Source organism: Dermatophagoides farinae, chromosome 8, assembly GCF_024713945.1.
Source record: "Dermatophagoides farinae isolate YC_2012a chromosome 8, ASM2471394v1, whole genome shotgun sequence".
NCBI classification, from domain to species: domain Eukaryota; kingdom Metazoa; phylum Arthropoda; class Arachnida; order Sarcoptiformes; family Pyroglyphidae; genus Dermatophagoides; species Dermatophagoides farinae.
Window position 1 is genome coordinate 386,331 of NC_134684.1, and position 15,238 is coordinate 401,568.

At 31.4% G+C, this 15,238-nt stretch overlaps 3 protein-coding genes across 8 annotated transcripts; all 3 read left to right on the top strand.

The window, feature by feature from the left end:
* The first annotated feature begins 886 nt into the window (after positions 1-886).
* LOC124496058 (uncharacterized) lies at positions 887-6,358 on the top strand. Of its 2 annotated transcripts, XR_012832369.1 has the most exons (6): positions 887-2,085; positions 2,161-2,588; positions 3,343-4,360; positions 4,422-5,101; positions 5,175-5,946; positions 6,072-6,358. XR_012832369.1 is itself a non-coding variant. In XM_047059520.2 (5 exons), the coding sequence occupies exons 3-5, from the start codon at positions 3,442-3,444 to the stop codon at positions 5,853-5,855; spliced, it is 2,280 nt and encodes a 759-aa protein (XP_046915476.2). In that variant the 5' UTR covers positions 887-2,085; positions 2,161-2,588; positions 3,343-3,441; the 3' UTR covers positions 5,856-6,358. The 2 variants fall into 2 exon arrangements, 1 of the variants encoding a protein (XP_046915476.2); XM_047059520.2 differs by having other exon boundaries at positions 5,175-6,358.
* LOC124495428 (uncharacterized) lies at positions 6,292-7,488 on the top strand. The gene is made up of 2 exons (XM_047058805.2): positions 6,292-6,626; positions 6,697-7,488. The coding sequence occupies exons 1-2, from the start codon at positions 6,340-6,342 to the stop codon at positions 7,304-7,306; spliced, it is 897 nt and encodes a 298-aa protein (XP_046914761.2). The 5' UTR covers positions 6,292-6,339; the 3' UTR covers positions 7,307-7,488.
* Positions 7,302-15,210, top strand: sav (scaffold protein salvador). Of its 5 annotated transcripts, none has more exons than XM_075733280.1 (9): positions 7,302-8,048; positions 10,336-10,567; positions 10,747-10,971; positions 11,059-11,388; positions 11,446-11,562; positions 11,632-12,227; positions 12,294-13,465; positions 13,525-14,359; positions 14,422-15,210. In XM_075733280.1, exons 3-9 carry the CDS (start codon positions 10,845-10,847, stop codon positions 14,923-14,925), a joined length of 3,681 nt encoding a protein of 1,226 aa, XP_075589395.1. In that variant the 5' UTR covers positions 7,302-8,048; positions 10,336-10,567; positions 10,747-10,844; the 3' UTR covers positions 14,926-15,210. The 5 variants fall into 5 exon arrangements, with proteins under 5 accessions (XP_075589395.1, XP_075589392.1, XP_075589391.1 ...); XM_075733279.1 differs by lacking the exon at positions 7,302-8,048 and adding an exon at positions 8,374-9,039; XM_075733277.1 differs by having other exon boundaries at positions 7,823-8,048; positions 10,336-10,971.
* Positions 15,211-15,238: the final 28 nt, after the last annotated feature.

The following is a 15,238-nucleotide window of genomic DNA, read 5'->3' on the forward strand; positions in this document are numbered from 1 at the left end:
TGAATTTGTTGTCTAATCAAATCGATATCATTGGATAATTGTTGATTTATCTGGTCTATATGATCAATAGATGATTCAACCATTGATAATGATTGTAATGTTTCCCATAATAAACGTTGTCGTTGTGTTTGTTGGATTTGATTCCAACATAACCATAATATTGTTGCAGTGATTATTGTCGTTATAAAAATCAATAATAATCGATGCAATGATGATTTCCACCACCAAATAAATTGTCTACTTTTTACCGATGACGGTGATAATGATGATGAGGGGATAATTAGTTTGTACGATGATGATGATGATGATGAAGATGATAATGATTTACGTGGATCAAAATCGTAGTCAATTGTTCTTATCATCTTGGTGTTGAAAATAATTAAGACGATGGTTTTATGACTTAGATATTATAGATGCACGATATAATCGATAAAATGGTCATAAATTTTTTTTTTATTTTATCACATTTTTTTAAAAAACAATCAATCGACAAATCATCTGATAATCGATGATAGATTTGTTTTCTTGGTTATTTGGTATATTTTAGTGCTTTCAAAAAAAGGTGGATGCCACACAACATAAACGATGTTATTAAATACAAAGAAAAAAAGAATAACAATTTCTAATAGACCATTAATCACGTGATTCATAATGTTGAATTGTTTACACTGCAAAAAAGACCCGCCCCAATTTTTTTCAATAGCTACTAAAATGTTTTATTTAAAATGGAATTGTTTTTTAATTGTTGTTGTTGTTGTTGTTTGGTGGTAAGTGACAAAACTTTACTAAGTTGTGGTTTTCTTTTTTGTAAATTTTTTGTAAACTGTTGAAAAACGTCCATTAATTGTCTTGTCGTTTTTTTGTTAATCTTTAATGACTGTAGAATTTTCGATTCAGTTGGTAAGGTGATTGTTGTGATTGTTGGTATCGTACTATTGGTGGTTTTTAGCGTATCCATACTTTTATTTTTCTTCGACGTTATCTTCGACGATATTCGACGAATCAATGGTGGTGGTGATGTTGTTACATTTATTACTGTGGATTTTCTACATTTTTTACAACATAACATAGCTACACAACAAAATGTAGTGATTGTACAATATAAAATCAAAACAGTCAGAATGATAGTGGCTGCAACAACGATAGCAATCAATGATGACCAAAGTTTTGCACATTCAATCGAATGATCTTCATAACCAGTACAATTGATTGTTTTACCAAAAAAATTTACCGATTTAAACGGATCAAGGCTTGTTTCAAAAATAGGTTTCACTACTTGTTGTTCTTTTGGACAAATCATCGGTACCTGTGAAACCATATAGGAACGAAATTTCCACATACCACAACAAGTGATCCAATCATTTTGATAATTTTCAATTTTTTTTGCCATTATTCTCAATCCACATTGTACGGCACTCAATTTATTCGTTACTTCATCTACAAATGACATGTTCAAAGGAATCAACGAAAAAAAAATGCCAAAAAGCTTTCAATCAATGATTTTTATGTATTATTTGTATTTATTTATACTCAACAAAGTGAACAAAATTAAATTAAAAATTAAAAAAAATTTGAAATTTTCGAATGTGAAATTTTTTTTTTCAATTCGCTAATGCCATCTAGTGATTAGGCAAAGAAAACGAACAAAACAAACAAACTTTTTTTCAGGCATCAATATCGAAAGTAACAAAAAAAATGTCAAATCTTTCACTCGCGATCACAACAACAACAACAACAACAAGAAGAACAAAACTCATTATTTCAACCCTTGATGCATGACGGTGGCCGTCATGACAGCATCGCCAACTACTGCTACTACTACTACTCAATGAATAATAAGAACTTTATTTATTTTGTTTTGCCAAGAAGAAAAAATCATGGTTACATCTGATGATGATGACAAAACCAATGATTGTGTTTTGTCGAAGAAAATACATTCGTGGCAAACAAAATGAATAACCGGCGATACCATCATCATCATCCCATACAATGATTTTGTTTTGTTTTTGTTTTGTTTTTTAATGATGTGATGTGACCCAGAATTCATCAAAATAATCAATGCCAACAGTAACAAATTAACCAAAGGTATGTGAAAATTAACCCATTATTAAATGCCATATTGTTTTTCATTACCATTGTTTTTTTTTTCTTCATCTATAGCTATTTTTATTGAAAAAAAGCCAAAGCCAATTCTAGAAGCTTTAAAATCAAATGTATCAACTGCGTGTGTACTTGTATCAGCAGCAGCAATAGCAGATAAAACGAAAAGAACATTTTTAGCCAAAAAAATTAATTTTTAACATTTTTCGTCGTTTGATTCAACTGAATTGATTGAACTTTGGCAATTATTGTTCGGACTTGTTGTTTCATTCAGAATTCATTCGTATTCATATTTTTAATCTAATCGTAAACTCGTGAAGATAAAAAAAATTTTAATGATTTGATATACGCTCTTACATAAATATACAAAAAAATGTAATTTTTTTTCATCGTCGGGTCTATTGCACCACCATTTTCATCAGAGAAAAAAGAGAGATCATTGATCACCAACTAATCGAATCAATTTTGAATCACAAACACTTTGGTGGGTAAGTAATTTTTTTTCTTACAAATCCATTTGTTTTCCGTTTTGATTTGTGTATTTCAAAAATTCATCATTTATGTGTGATTTTATCCATAAACAAAATCAATTTCCCATATTCATTTCTTAAGGAGAAAAATATGATAATCCTGATTAGATAGTTGATCAATGTTGTTGTTGTTGTGTGGACAAACAACAAAAACAACATGTGATTGATTTGATTTTTTTTTGGTATACAAATCAAACAAAAAAAGAAAACTTTGTGCCCACTTCTTTTTTCAAGTGTTTCAATTTACCAAATTTTTTTTTGATGATTATTATGGTTTCTCATAGTTGAAACTAACGGTTTTCAATGATCATGAAACTGGACCAACCAACCATTCAACCATTTGTCTCTATATAAGATAATACTTTATAATTATGTTTCTTGATTGATTGATTGATTGATCGATCGATTGACGTGTGTGCGTATATGTGATGTATATCATGATGATGTTATATATGTTTGATTATCACATTCAGTGATAATATTTAATAGCTGTCATTGTATCGAATCTTTACGCATTAGTTCCTATATCGGACAAATGTCTTAATTTTAATCAGCAGCAGCATCGATTCCCCACCCATATAGATATTTATTTATTAGGGAAATGATTTTTTTCTTTCGTTTTCTGGTTTTTTTTTGTTTTTTTCATTTGATGATCGTACGATGATGTTGATGATTGTTTTTTTTCCATTTTTTTCTCTTGTTTTTTTTACAGCTATTTCCAATTAATAAAGTAGCTATTTAGTAGTGTTTTTTTTGAACTGTTAAATTATCATCATCATTACCAACACCAGAAAAAATAATCTATTTGACCATGAGTTTAACTACACAGGATATAAATTACCATCGTGTGATGAATACTACTGCTACAGCAGCATCAGCACCACCACCACCACCCCCGCCAGTAACAACAACAGCCTCGGCTTCACCTTCTTTATTTAGCCCTTCCACTTTAACTAATGACAATTATTCAACAAAAAAAATTCAATCAAAATCAAACCTCATTTCCATCAACACCCCTACTGCTACAGTCAATGTTGAAAATGATGGTCGAAAACAAGATCAAGATAGCCACAAACACAACCACCACCACCTTGAAACTATTGTTAGTAATACAATGATAAATGATTGTAAAAATGATAATGGTTGTGGTGGTAGACGACCATTGTCGTCCACATCGATAATGCCAAATGTACCGGATCCATCTGCTGGACTATCTACAAAATTGTCGCCAAAACAGCAACCAAAAATGATGCATAAAACAATGAAACAAAAACAACAACAACAGGCAAATGATTCAGTTTTTATTGTTGATAATGATAATCAACAACATTCACAACAAGAAAAATTATCGATTAGTTGTAGTATTGTTAATCCGATTGTGGCAACGGTGGTTTCATCGTCATCATTATCATCGGCAACGACAACAACTACAGCTAATGATCACCAAACGTCGACATACTTATATGATAAATCCAATTTCAATCATTTCCAGATTAATCAATCACAATCATCGCAATCATCGGCTGAAATAGTAGGCCAATATAAAAATCAAATAAAAAACGATCAGCAAAAAACATTGTCGAGTTTAGACAATCAACAATCGAACTGCATTACAGTCAATTCAAAAATCGATGATCAACAATCGAATGAACAATCATTATTACCGGTTGTAGTTACCACCGCTACCACCACCACCAACAACAACAACAGTAGAAAATCGGTTATAATCGGTAATACAACAATCAATGGGGAAGGTGATATTTTTATTTTAATTTTCAATTTTTTTGCTAGGCTCATCGAATCAATTGACAATGTCGCAAAAGAAAGCATCATCATCATCATTATCGTCAGCGGCCAGTTCATCGGCTACATTCACATCATCATCAGCAACTGGTGGTGATTGTCTGAATAACAGTAGTTCTATGGATGATGATTTGAATCAATCATCGGAAAAACCATTGAATCGTCGTCAATGGTATCACCTGTGGTTACCTTCGTATAAATCTCGATTGAATCAATTTCAAAGACAATTTAGTGATAAAATTGATTCACGTGAAAAATTGATTGGTGATTTTGTATGTGCCATACAACGTGAATTGTTACTTCAAGGACGAATGTACGTTTCATTGAATTATATTTCATTTTATTCGAATATTTTTGGCTATGAAACCATCGTGAATATTAGTTATCAAGATATTGAATCAATATCGAAAGCTAGTACTGTGAAGTTATTTCCAAATGCTATCCAGATTATAACAAATAGCGGGTTGAAATATTTTTTCACCTCCTTTGTTTCACGTGAACGTGCATATCAATTAATGACAAAACTATGGCAGCTAGTTAGGCGTGATCAACCAATGCCATGGCCCGAGATACGAAAATTAATACGTGAAGCCTATACTACAAGTAATTTAGGTGTCGATCTTAGTGATCTGGATGATGCCGATGTTGAAATTGATGTACTTTCAAAGGTAAGGCTGGTTTGTATTTTTTTTTATTTTATTTTGATTAATTTTAATTTTTTTTTATTTACCGAAATCACAGAAAAAGAAAAAACATCCAAAACGTAAACGTAAAGATTCGAATCATAATCATCATCATCACCATCATCACCACCATCATCATCATGCGAATAAATCTTTACCGAATTCAAATTCTAGTTCTGAAGGATTAACAACACAAGCTGATGATGTTGAAGAAGAAGAAGAAGAAGAGGAACAATCACCTGTTTTGATGATGAATCGTCGACATTTGGCCATAAAAGAATCTCATAGTTCTTCATCATCTACGATGACAAAAACAACAAATAATGCTGATGTACAAACAGATGATTATGATTTGCAATTGCCACATCATCATCATCATCATCATCATCACAATCATTATCATCCAGATCATCAATGTTCACTGATGGAAGTGTTTCGACAATCAATCATTAATATGAAAATGAAATTATATAAAATTTCACCAACACAATCACAAGTTATAAAATTTTTATTTATGGTTGCAATGTTATTATTCCTAATACAGATTGCAATCTATTTTCGTTTTCAAACATTGAATCAACGTTTTCAACAAACACAACAAATTTTATTGGAAACATTGGCCAAACGACAAGTTGTTATGAATCAAAGCAGAACAATATCTAATATTGATTCTTCATCTTCTGCTGCGGCTGCTGCTACATCATCATCATCACATTGTTTTTTAAATTCACATTGTTGATGACCACCACATAATAGAATTCTCAATCTTATGGATTTTTTTAACCAAAAAAAAAACGAATTTCCATCAATTTCTGTCTTTCATGATTCTTGTATGTTGTTGTATTATATTTTTTTTTTTGCATAGTTTTATCACCATTTTTTTGATGTCTGGTTTATTGTCATTGTTTGTCAAAGATTATTAATTTCGTTTTCCTTTTTTTTCCAATCCGTTTAGCTATATTGTGAAAGTTTTTTTTTGAATTTAGATTATTTTTTTTATGCAAAATGAATCAAATTCATGAAAAAATTATTATTGCTATCCATACAACAACAATAGAATGAATGAATTTCCCAATAATTATCATCATTTCCCGGAAGTATATATTGATTTTATAAGCCAATTTCTTTTTGTTTGCTATGAAATGAAGCCAAAAAAAACAATTTTTTTTTAATTCAAAACATTCATTGCTCAGTTGTATATCGAATGATGAATAATAAAAAAAATGTTTCAATCATTAAAAATATCGTTGTTGTTATTTTTTGTAAATTGTTTTGACGATGGACTAAGTGAACAATGTCGTCCATTAAATCAACAAAGACAAGGTTTTCGTCTTGTATTACGTTATCCACCCGGTTGGTGCGTATCGATGCCACGTGATGAATGTGATGGTCCAGCTGATTGGATTATTCAAGGTTTTTGGCCAACACCAATAATCGCACATGATGATCATTCGACAACAAGATTTAATCATCATCGTAATCGATTACAATTTTGTTGTCATAAACAACAGTAAGTTTGTCCATAATCATTTTGCTGCTATATTTATTAATGAATTTCTTTCTTTTTTTTTGAAAAAAAGATTCAATGAAAAAAAATTGGTATCGATAATCGAACAATTGAAAATATATTGGCCATCCGAATCGTATACAAATCATCACGAATATTGGCAACAACAATGGAATCGATATGGTGCATGTTCACATGATCCAACTGCAATAAATCGACCACTTTCACGTATACATAATTATGATCAAATTGATGTGGCAGAATATTTTGCTCTAGCATTAGATCTTTTTCGTCGGATACATATTCGAAAATGGCTTGATGATAATCATTTGACACCATCGAATAATCATACAATTCAAACGAATAGAATTCGTGAAACACTTAATTCTCATCTAAATCAAATGGATCAAAGTTCTATGGTTTATCAATTACGATGTGCACACGGTGGTAACAACGATATAGTTATTCCAAAAACTCGACGTCGAAATATTTTGAATGAAATTCGATTTTGTTTTGATGATCGTTTAGAAATGATTGATTGCGCGAAATTTGCGGATACAGATCAACATACAGGACGTACAGGCATCTGTGATGATGATCATGTTTATTATGTTGATAAATCTGGTTGGCCAATGAATAATTCTTTTTTTTCCGAATACAAATTTAAGCTTCCTACGCATTGACTTTTTGTTTGTTGATTGGAGTTTTTTTTTCTTTTCCTAAAATTTCGATGTTCTTGGCTTTATCATAAAGGAATGTAAATGTAAACATACACCAAACATTGAATAAATTCTTTAAATACCTTTTTCGTTAATTCGAACGAAATAAAATAAAAACAAAATACTTATGTATGGATAGAAACAAATTTGTGGCTTCACATTCATCATTTCAGTCAATTTGAAAAAAAGAATCATTCAAATTCTTTCACCGTATGTCATGACAACATTTTTCAACGGGAAACGGAATCGAATTCCAAGAAAAAAAACTCGTTGCATTCTTGATGATGATAATGATTGAGATTAATGTTGTCATCCCCACTACGTTATCCGCATCATCTATTTATCAATGCTACTACTATAACAATTTTTGACAACCACAACGACGACCTATAACCTCTTGACAGTTGTTAAATCAACTGCTACACTTGTTGCTCTATATCATGTACTACTACCCTTATATTAAATTGTTGATGCTGCTTCTACTTTAGTTTTGTTGTTCTTATGTGTCATAATGATGAGCAAATTCCTGAATTCAAAGAATTTTTATTTCGAAAATATTCGTGTTCGAGTCATTAAGAATATATTGAAATATTCATAAATTTTGTTCGATAATTTTAATTGTTTGTGTATGTTTTTTTATAATAAATCTATATAATCATCATCAATCAACACAACATCATCGTATCCACACTCATTATTTGTAAAGGTATTTCTTTTTTTTTGCATTTTTCCTGATATGATCATTTGTAGGATAATCATCAGATTATCCTACTACTGATTTTGATGATGATGATGATAATAATGATGAGGGATTTAAACATTCGATTTTCAAAGTTTCGATACACTTGTTGTTGTTTACGTTGATCGTCAACGGCGACAACAACAAAAACAACAACAATGCCATGTCGATTGCCAAAGCAACAATCATCATCATTATAATATATGTATGTGCAAATTGAGGAATGTTTGGAATGTTGTAATATCGACTCGGCTGTTTTGTTGAAGAGAGAGAACCTCAATAACAACAACAATTTAGTTACAATCAATTTGAACCGAGTTATACGAGAGAAAGAGAAAGAAATAAGCGCGTTCTTATTCTTGCTTTTCTTACTTCTCACGAATTGAATTGAATCGTCGTAACTTCAATTCCATCCACTATCATCACCATCATATACATTATTATAAAGTAATAAATATGTGGACATGTTGAATATTTTTAACTTATCTCATAATAAGTTTCTCTCTCTTTATATATACCTGTTGCATGTTTGAATTGTTGTTTGTTTGTTGTTATAAGGACATTTTTTCTTTGAACGTCTTCTTCAGCTTTGAAAATGACGACGACCGATCAAACAACTCTGTACATATACATTTACACATTAACAACAATCAATCGACTACAAAACCGCCAAACATTCAATGTTGTATGAATGAATAAAATGTGAAGAAAAAGAGAGAAAGTCCACATGAGCCACGAATATTATATACAAGAGAGAGAGAGAGAGAGAGGCATTTCTGAAACATTAGTGCATTTATACTCAACATTGGTATGTGTGTCGTCCAGTGTGTGGAATAAGCTGATCTGTTTTTTTTTTAATTTTTGATTTTTTCTGACCGTGATTATATTCATCCGAATGGATTTTGATTATCCATCCGATAAATATCGTATCCGAATCATTGAGATATTATTATCATAGGTGAGTTTCTAAGAAAATTAATTCTTGCATCTTTATTTGTTTGTTTGTGTGAATTTTTGATCAAAGAAAAAAAAATTCTTGGTTTTGTTTTGTTTTGTTTTGATTTTCTTTTATTTCATTGCTACAATACAACAATCTTCATAATGTTCATGTGTTTGTGTGTGTGTGTGTGTGTGTTGAATCCACAGCGGTAATCCACAATCAAACCATCCACCACATACTGAGGTTAGAAAAAATTGCTGCCACCACCACCACCATAAGAAAAAAATGAATAAATGATGACGCCATTTCTAAGTAACAAAAAAAAGTTTAAAGAATCCTTCAAGAATCTCCACACACACACACACACACACACATCTCCATTGCTACAAGTTTTGATTCCTATAGACTGAATCATCATCATTTATAATTATAGTGGCGCAATAGTCCGATTCATCATAATTATGTGGTTCTTAGAGCCTTTTTTTACAATCGAATGTTTTTGATATAATCAGCAGACAATTTTACATAATTCATTCTGGTGTGTGTCTGTGTGTGTGTGTCTTTATCACATTATCATCACTGTCTCGTTTTTTGGTCTTTATGGTGATGGAATGAATACACTTTCACATCAAAATGTTGCCATATTTTTTTTATAATTCTTGAGAAATGAATGAAAGAATCATTTTATAGACACATACAAACACACACACACAGGACAATGTTTCATGTTGTTGTTTCATCGTCTGCATTTTTTTCGTTGTTGTTCTCGTACTTTTTAATTAATCAATTGATACATCGATTGTATGGCAAAAAAAATTGGAATAACATTCCTTATTTCAAAATACATCCGTTAGTCCCTTTTTTTGATTTATTGGGCTCAAGGTTTGTTCAATGTTGGAGAAAAAACATACACACATACACACACACACATTTGATTTTACACCTCTCTCTTCAATCGAGATTCATTAATTGATGGAATGTTTGGAATGTCTTTATTTTTTTTTATTAGAGATCGTTGTCGATGTGATATCTCGATGGTCTCTATTAGAAAATGAGAGTATGAAAGTACAATAAAAAAATGCAAAAAATTTCAATTTTTTTTTAAAAAAGCTCGTTTTTCTTCTTTTTTTTCATTGCTTTGCTACTCATGTGTGATTAATTTTCATTTGCATCAACCTAAAAACCATCACCATCACTCAATATTTTTTTGTTTTTCAATACCATTTAATTTTTTATTTCTTGATTTATTTTTTTCCAGTAAAATAGTCCATTTTTTTGCTAATTTTTCTTTGAAATTCTTAATTCTTGTCTTAGGTTAATCATCATCATCATCATCACCATCAACAACATACTATTTTACGTCTTCTTTTTTTTCGTTTTGACGCATCACTTTTTTTCAGTGTTTATATGCTTGATGAATGCCAAGATCATCATAATAACATAACCAACGTTATTGTTTATATGCATAATGATGACAATGAATGTATAGGAGAATCATCATCATCATCATCATCAAAAAACAAAAGCAGCTACAGCAACAGCAGTAGTAAATAACCGTTTTATTTTAAAAGAGTTGCAACATCTTTAAAAAAGAAAAATCTTTACATTTTGTGGCTTTGATGGACTATGACTACACATTATATGATGATGATGTGATCAACGAACCAAAACCAAGTACACTTTTTCAACTAAAATCTATTAATTTTTTATTCATAAACCAAACAGACGAGATTGGTATGCAAATCGATTTATAGGATAGTCAAATATTTATTGATTATCATTTAATTGATACCTGAACAATAAAGAGATATTGATATTTACAAATGGTGCTACCTATTACATTGGCCGTGATGCCGAAAAAAAAGGATCATCATCATCATTCATCAAATTATTCCAATATTGGTGTTGCTGGTAAATATACGAAAAAAGAATCACCACCCAATTTGCCAAGTAAGCATTTTATTCGGAAAAAAATTCTTAAAATGAAATTAATGGTTTTTATTTCAAATTTCACTTTTCTATTTTTTCTTTTTTAAGTAATAAATATTTGGACATCATCAAGTTTATCGACAACTACAAATTCAAAACTCTCTACCGTTAATAATAGGCAACTCAACAATGTTTATTCATCAGCTATTACGGCAGGTGTTAGCCATCAACAGAATTCATCTATATCGAATTTATTGGCTTCATCATTTAGTACATCGATCACTAATCTTGCATTCATTGGTCAACAACAACCATCTCCTAATGTCAATAATAATAATGCCAAACAACAACAAAGTCCGCAGATTCAACAACAACATCATTTCCATGCCAATTCTACTTCGAATCTTTTCAATCAACATCAAAATCCTACAAATTCAGGTCAGTATAGTTCATCTTAGCAGAAAAGATTTAAACCTATTTTCACATTTGAAACAGGATCAACGATCCCAAACCTATCAACAAAGGCAAATCATTTAACATCGACAACGGCCGATCATTGCAATAATTCTCGTATGACAAGAGCATCATCACAAATGACAATAAATAATAATGGTTTGTCTAGTTCATTTGTTTTTGTATGGATCAAATCTTTTATTGATCGGATAAATTTCATTCAACTAGGTTGTTATCAAGTGCCAACAACTGGGCCAATTTTTGCATCAACATCATCAAAGACAACGAATTCAATGATGGCCACAAGTGGCACAAACAATAGTCAATTAAAATCGACTCCATCATCAAGCAATTCATCATTGCAATCAATACATAATAATTATAATGGCCAATTGATCGATTCATCACCATCATCATCATCTATGACAATAATGACAACGTCATCTTTGACGACAAATAATAATAGTGCAATGTATCAATCAATTAGTGGCTGCCGGCAGCAATCTTTCCAAAGACATGGACAACAACCACAACAACAAAATGCAGTCGCCTCACAGATTGCTTTGCGGGCTACATCATCCACCGCTTTAGGCGGAATAAACGATCCAAACATAATTGTAACACAGACAACGATTCCTACGACGACAACAGCATCAAATTATCTTCAATTAAATCACCAGCATAGTAAAATGTGGATCTCACAACCTACATTACGTGCCTCAAGTCCATCTCAATCATCATCACAGATTCGTTCAATGATGAATTTGAATCAAATGGTTTCCGGATCTGTTGCAAGTAATAATAATCAACCGGTTGGTTCGTCTGTAAGTTCGTTATTTCAATTTATTTTTTCATGATTTATTCACATTTGTCATTTTCCCTAAAAAAAGTTTACATCAAATAATTGTCAAAACAATCCTACTCATTCAAACTGCTATTCGAATCATCAACAACAACAATTATCTAATTATGTTCAACAACAACAAGCAAGTCATCAGATAATGTTAATGAATTCATTAGTACATGATTTTCATAAACAACAACAACAACAACATAATGCCTCATCAAATTCATCGATCAATCAGGCAATCGATTCATTTCCTTCCAACTATTATTCACCATCATCATCATTATCGTCGATACATGAAAATTCATCCACATCAATAACTAATCTTAATAGTAGTCAACAACAATTCAGTCAATTACAGTCATCATCATCTCAATCATCTATGAATAATTATTCACCTAAAACATCTAATAAACAAGAATCAAATTGGACTCAACAACAAAATCGAATGCCTATATCACAACAACAACAACAAGCTCAACATTTATATCAGAATACATCATCATGTTCATCGATCAATAATTTAGCCAATATAATGAAATCATCCTCATCATCAACAGGTATAAATCATAATAATGGTAGTAATACAACATTGGATTCTTTCGCTGAAAATATGCAAATACAAATGTATCATAAACAGATTCAGGAACAATATTCTAAACAACAAACACAAGAATTGTTGGCCCGTGTACTTTCTGCTGCTGCTACAACTACACCGAATACTTATAGCCAACAACAAGAACAACAAATACAGCCAAATGTCGGCTGTTCGACGTCATCATCACAATCATCATTATCTTCTCTACAATCTGGACCATTCAAATCATCATCTAATCAAGCATTATCGATAGGAGTTGGTGGATCGAATTCTAAATCTAATTCTAATCAAAATCTAACTTCATGTGTATCAAATTCAAATTTATCAATGAACACTACTACGACCCAGCAAATGGAAAATGCTTCATCACCAGCAACAACAACAGCTATTGCTGGATCATCATGTGCAATTGCTGTCAATAATAATAACAACAATGGCCAAGAAGAATCATTGCCTTTACCGCCTGGATGGTCAATCGATTTTACATTACGAGGAAGAAAATATTATATCGATCATAATACTAAAACTACTCATTGGAGCCATCCATTAGAATCTGAAGGTCTACCAACAGGTTGGGAACGTGTTACATCTTCAGAATATGGAGTCTATTATGTTAAGTAAGTTGATGAACATAAACATTCAAACATTTGCATGATATTTTCTTTATCCCCTTCAGTCACATTACACGACAAACACAATTTGAACATCCATTGGCTGCTCGTTATGGTCAAAAATTAATGCCAACAACAAACACAACAACAACTAATACAAGCGTTGGGCCATCTTGTTGGTCAAATCCTCAACCTTCACAATCACAACAATTGACCAATCCACAACAGCAGCACTCACAACAACATATTTATGTGAATGCTGCTAACATTCAACAGTTGCTTAATTTAAGCAAAGAAATGGCTGCATCGTTACCTAAAGAAGAAAATCATACTATCTCCGATAATCACGTTTATTCAAATGTACATTTACTGTCTCAACAATTGTTGCAGAAGCATCATCAACAACAACAAAAACTACAATTAACACCGCTATTAGAAAACGATGGTGGAAGCTCTGCATCATTCTTGGCTAATGATTCTGGACAATATGCCAATACTGGAAATTTGAATAGACTTTCATCATCAGAATTGAATAATAGTAGTGGTGATAAATCATTTGATAATCAAAAAATGAATCCATCATCATTACCTCAGCATAGATTACTAAGCAATGCTCTATTGAGATCTACCCAATTATTGAATAATTGTTCAAATGAACAAATGGATAAAATTGATCAAAATGTGGATGGCATTACTAATCTTTCAAAATCTATAGAGCCTATTTGTTTACCATCACCATTACGACAGCATCATCAACCATCAACAGCATTGCCATTACCACCACGTCCATCACGTATTAATGATTGTATTGTTCCCGCCAATCCTTACCTGACCGAAGAGATTCCTCATTGGCTCTACATCTATTCAAAAGCTCCACCTGAACATGACCATAAACTTAAGGTAAGAAATATCAATGTGTTTCAATCTAGCAATGTATTCAATGTAATTATGTTTGTATTTAGTGGGAACTATTTCGTTTACCTGAATTGGATTGTTTTCAAGCCATGTTGAATCGCCTTTATCGAACCGATATGGAAAGATTAGTCATTTCATATGAAATTATACGTAATGCATTGCTAAGAGAGATTGAACGTCGTACCACCGAAAATAAACATAAATTCACAGCAATCAATATAAATGATAAAAATGACGATATTCCATCAACGAATAAGGATAAAAATAATTCAGCATTATTATCACAACTAATACAACCAAATGATGACATTGAGGCGAGTGAATCGTCACCGGAACCTCCACCCGAATTTCGTAATGAAAATCATCTGACACCTTCAACAACCAATAGCATCATTTGTTCACCTTCATTGAATTCGATTACAATCATATCATCACCTTCATTGTCACAATCGGATAATTCGACACTTACCACAACCATATCTCCATCATCGATACCATCATTCGTATCGATTTCGCATCTTTTCACTGCGGAAGAAGAAACAAAAGTTTAAAAAAGTTTTTAAAAGATGATCGACCCTTCCCTGTTGAAGCATAATCGAAAAAATGTTCAATTCTAAGTCAGATTCTTCGATTTTTTTAGTTATTCTTGACTCTTTTCTTGTTTTTCAATTTTATTATTATTATTTTGGCTTGCTGTTTTTCCATCACATCACGGTCAACGATTCATTCGAGTTAGAATATGCATGTACAAATCAATACACCATTGTTCATATATTGGTTCATTTTATGTTGTGTTCATTTGGCAGAATAAATTTTTTTGTCTAATCAATCAAAAATAAGAACATTAATCTAAAAAACAGTTTT

What these genes read in the sequence shown, in the direction of transcription:
- LOC124495428 (XM_047058805.2), top strand. Translation starts at nt 6,340, where the DNA reads ATGTTTCAATCATTAAAAATATCGTTGTTGTTATTTTTTGTAAATTGT. An exon ending in TTTTGTTGTCATAAACAACA is followed by an intron (nt 6,627 to 6,696) that starts GTAAGTTTGTCC and finishes TTTGAAAAAAAG; the next exon opens with ATTCAATGAAAAAAAATTGG.
- sav (XM_075733280.1), top strand. Translation starts at nt 10,845, where the DNA reads ATGGTGCTACCTATTACATTGGCCGTGATGCCGAAAAAAAAGGATCAT. An exon ending in ATCACCACCCAATTTGCCAA is followed by an intron (nt 10,972 to 11,058) that starts GTAAGCATTTTA and finishes TTCTTTTTTAAG; the next exon opens with TAATAAATATTTGGACATCA. An exon ending in AATGACAATAAATAATAATG is followed by an intron (nt 11,563 to 11,631) that starts GTTTGTCTAGTT and finishes TCATTCAACTAG; the next exon opens with GTTGTTATCAAGTGCCAACA.
- LOC124496058 (XM_047059520.2), top strand. Translation starts at nt 3,442, where the DNA reads ATGAGTTTAACTACACAGGATATAAATTACCATCGTGTGATGAATACT. An exon ending in TAGAAAATCGGTTATAATCG is followed by an intron (nt 4,361 to 4,421) that starts GTAATACAACAA and finishes TTTTTTTGCTAG; the next exon opens with GCTCATCGAATCAATTGACA. An exon ending in AAATTGATGTACTTTCAAAG is followed by an intron (nt 5,102 to 5,174) that starts GTAAGGCTGGTT and finishes CCGAAATCACAG; the next exon opens with AAAAAGAAAAAACATCCAAA.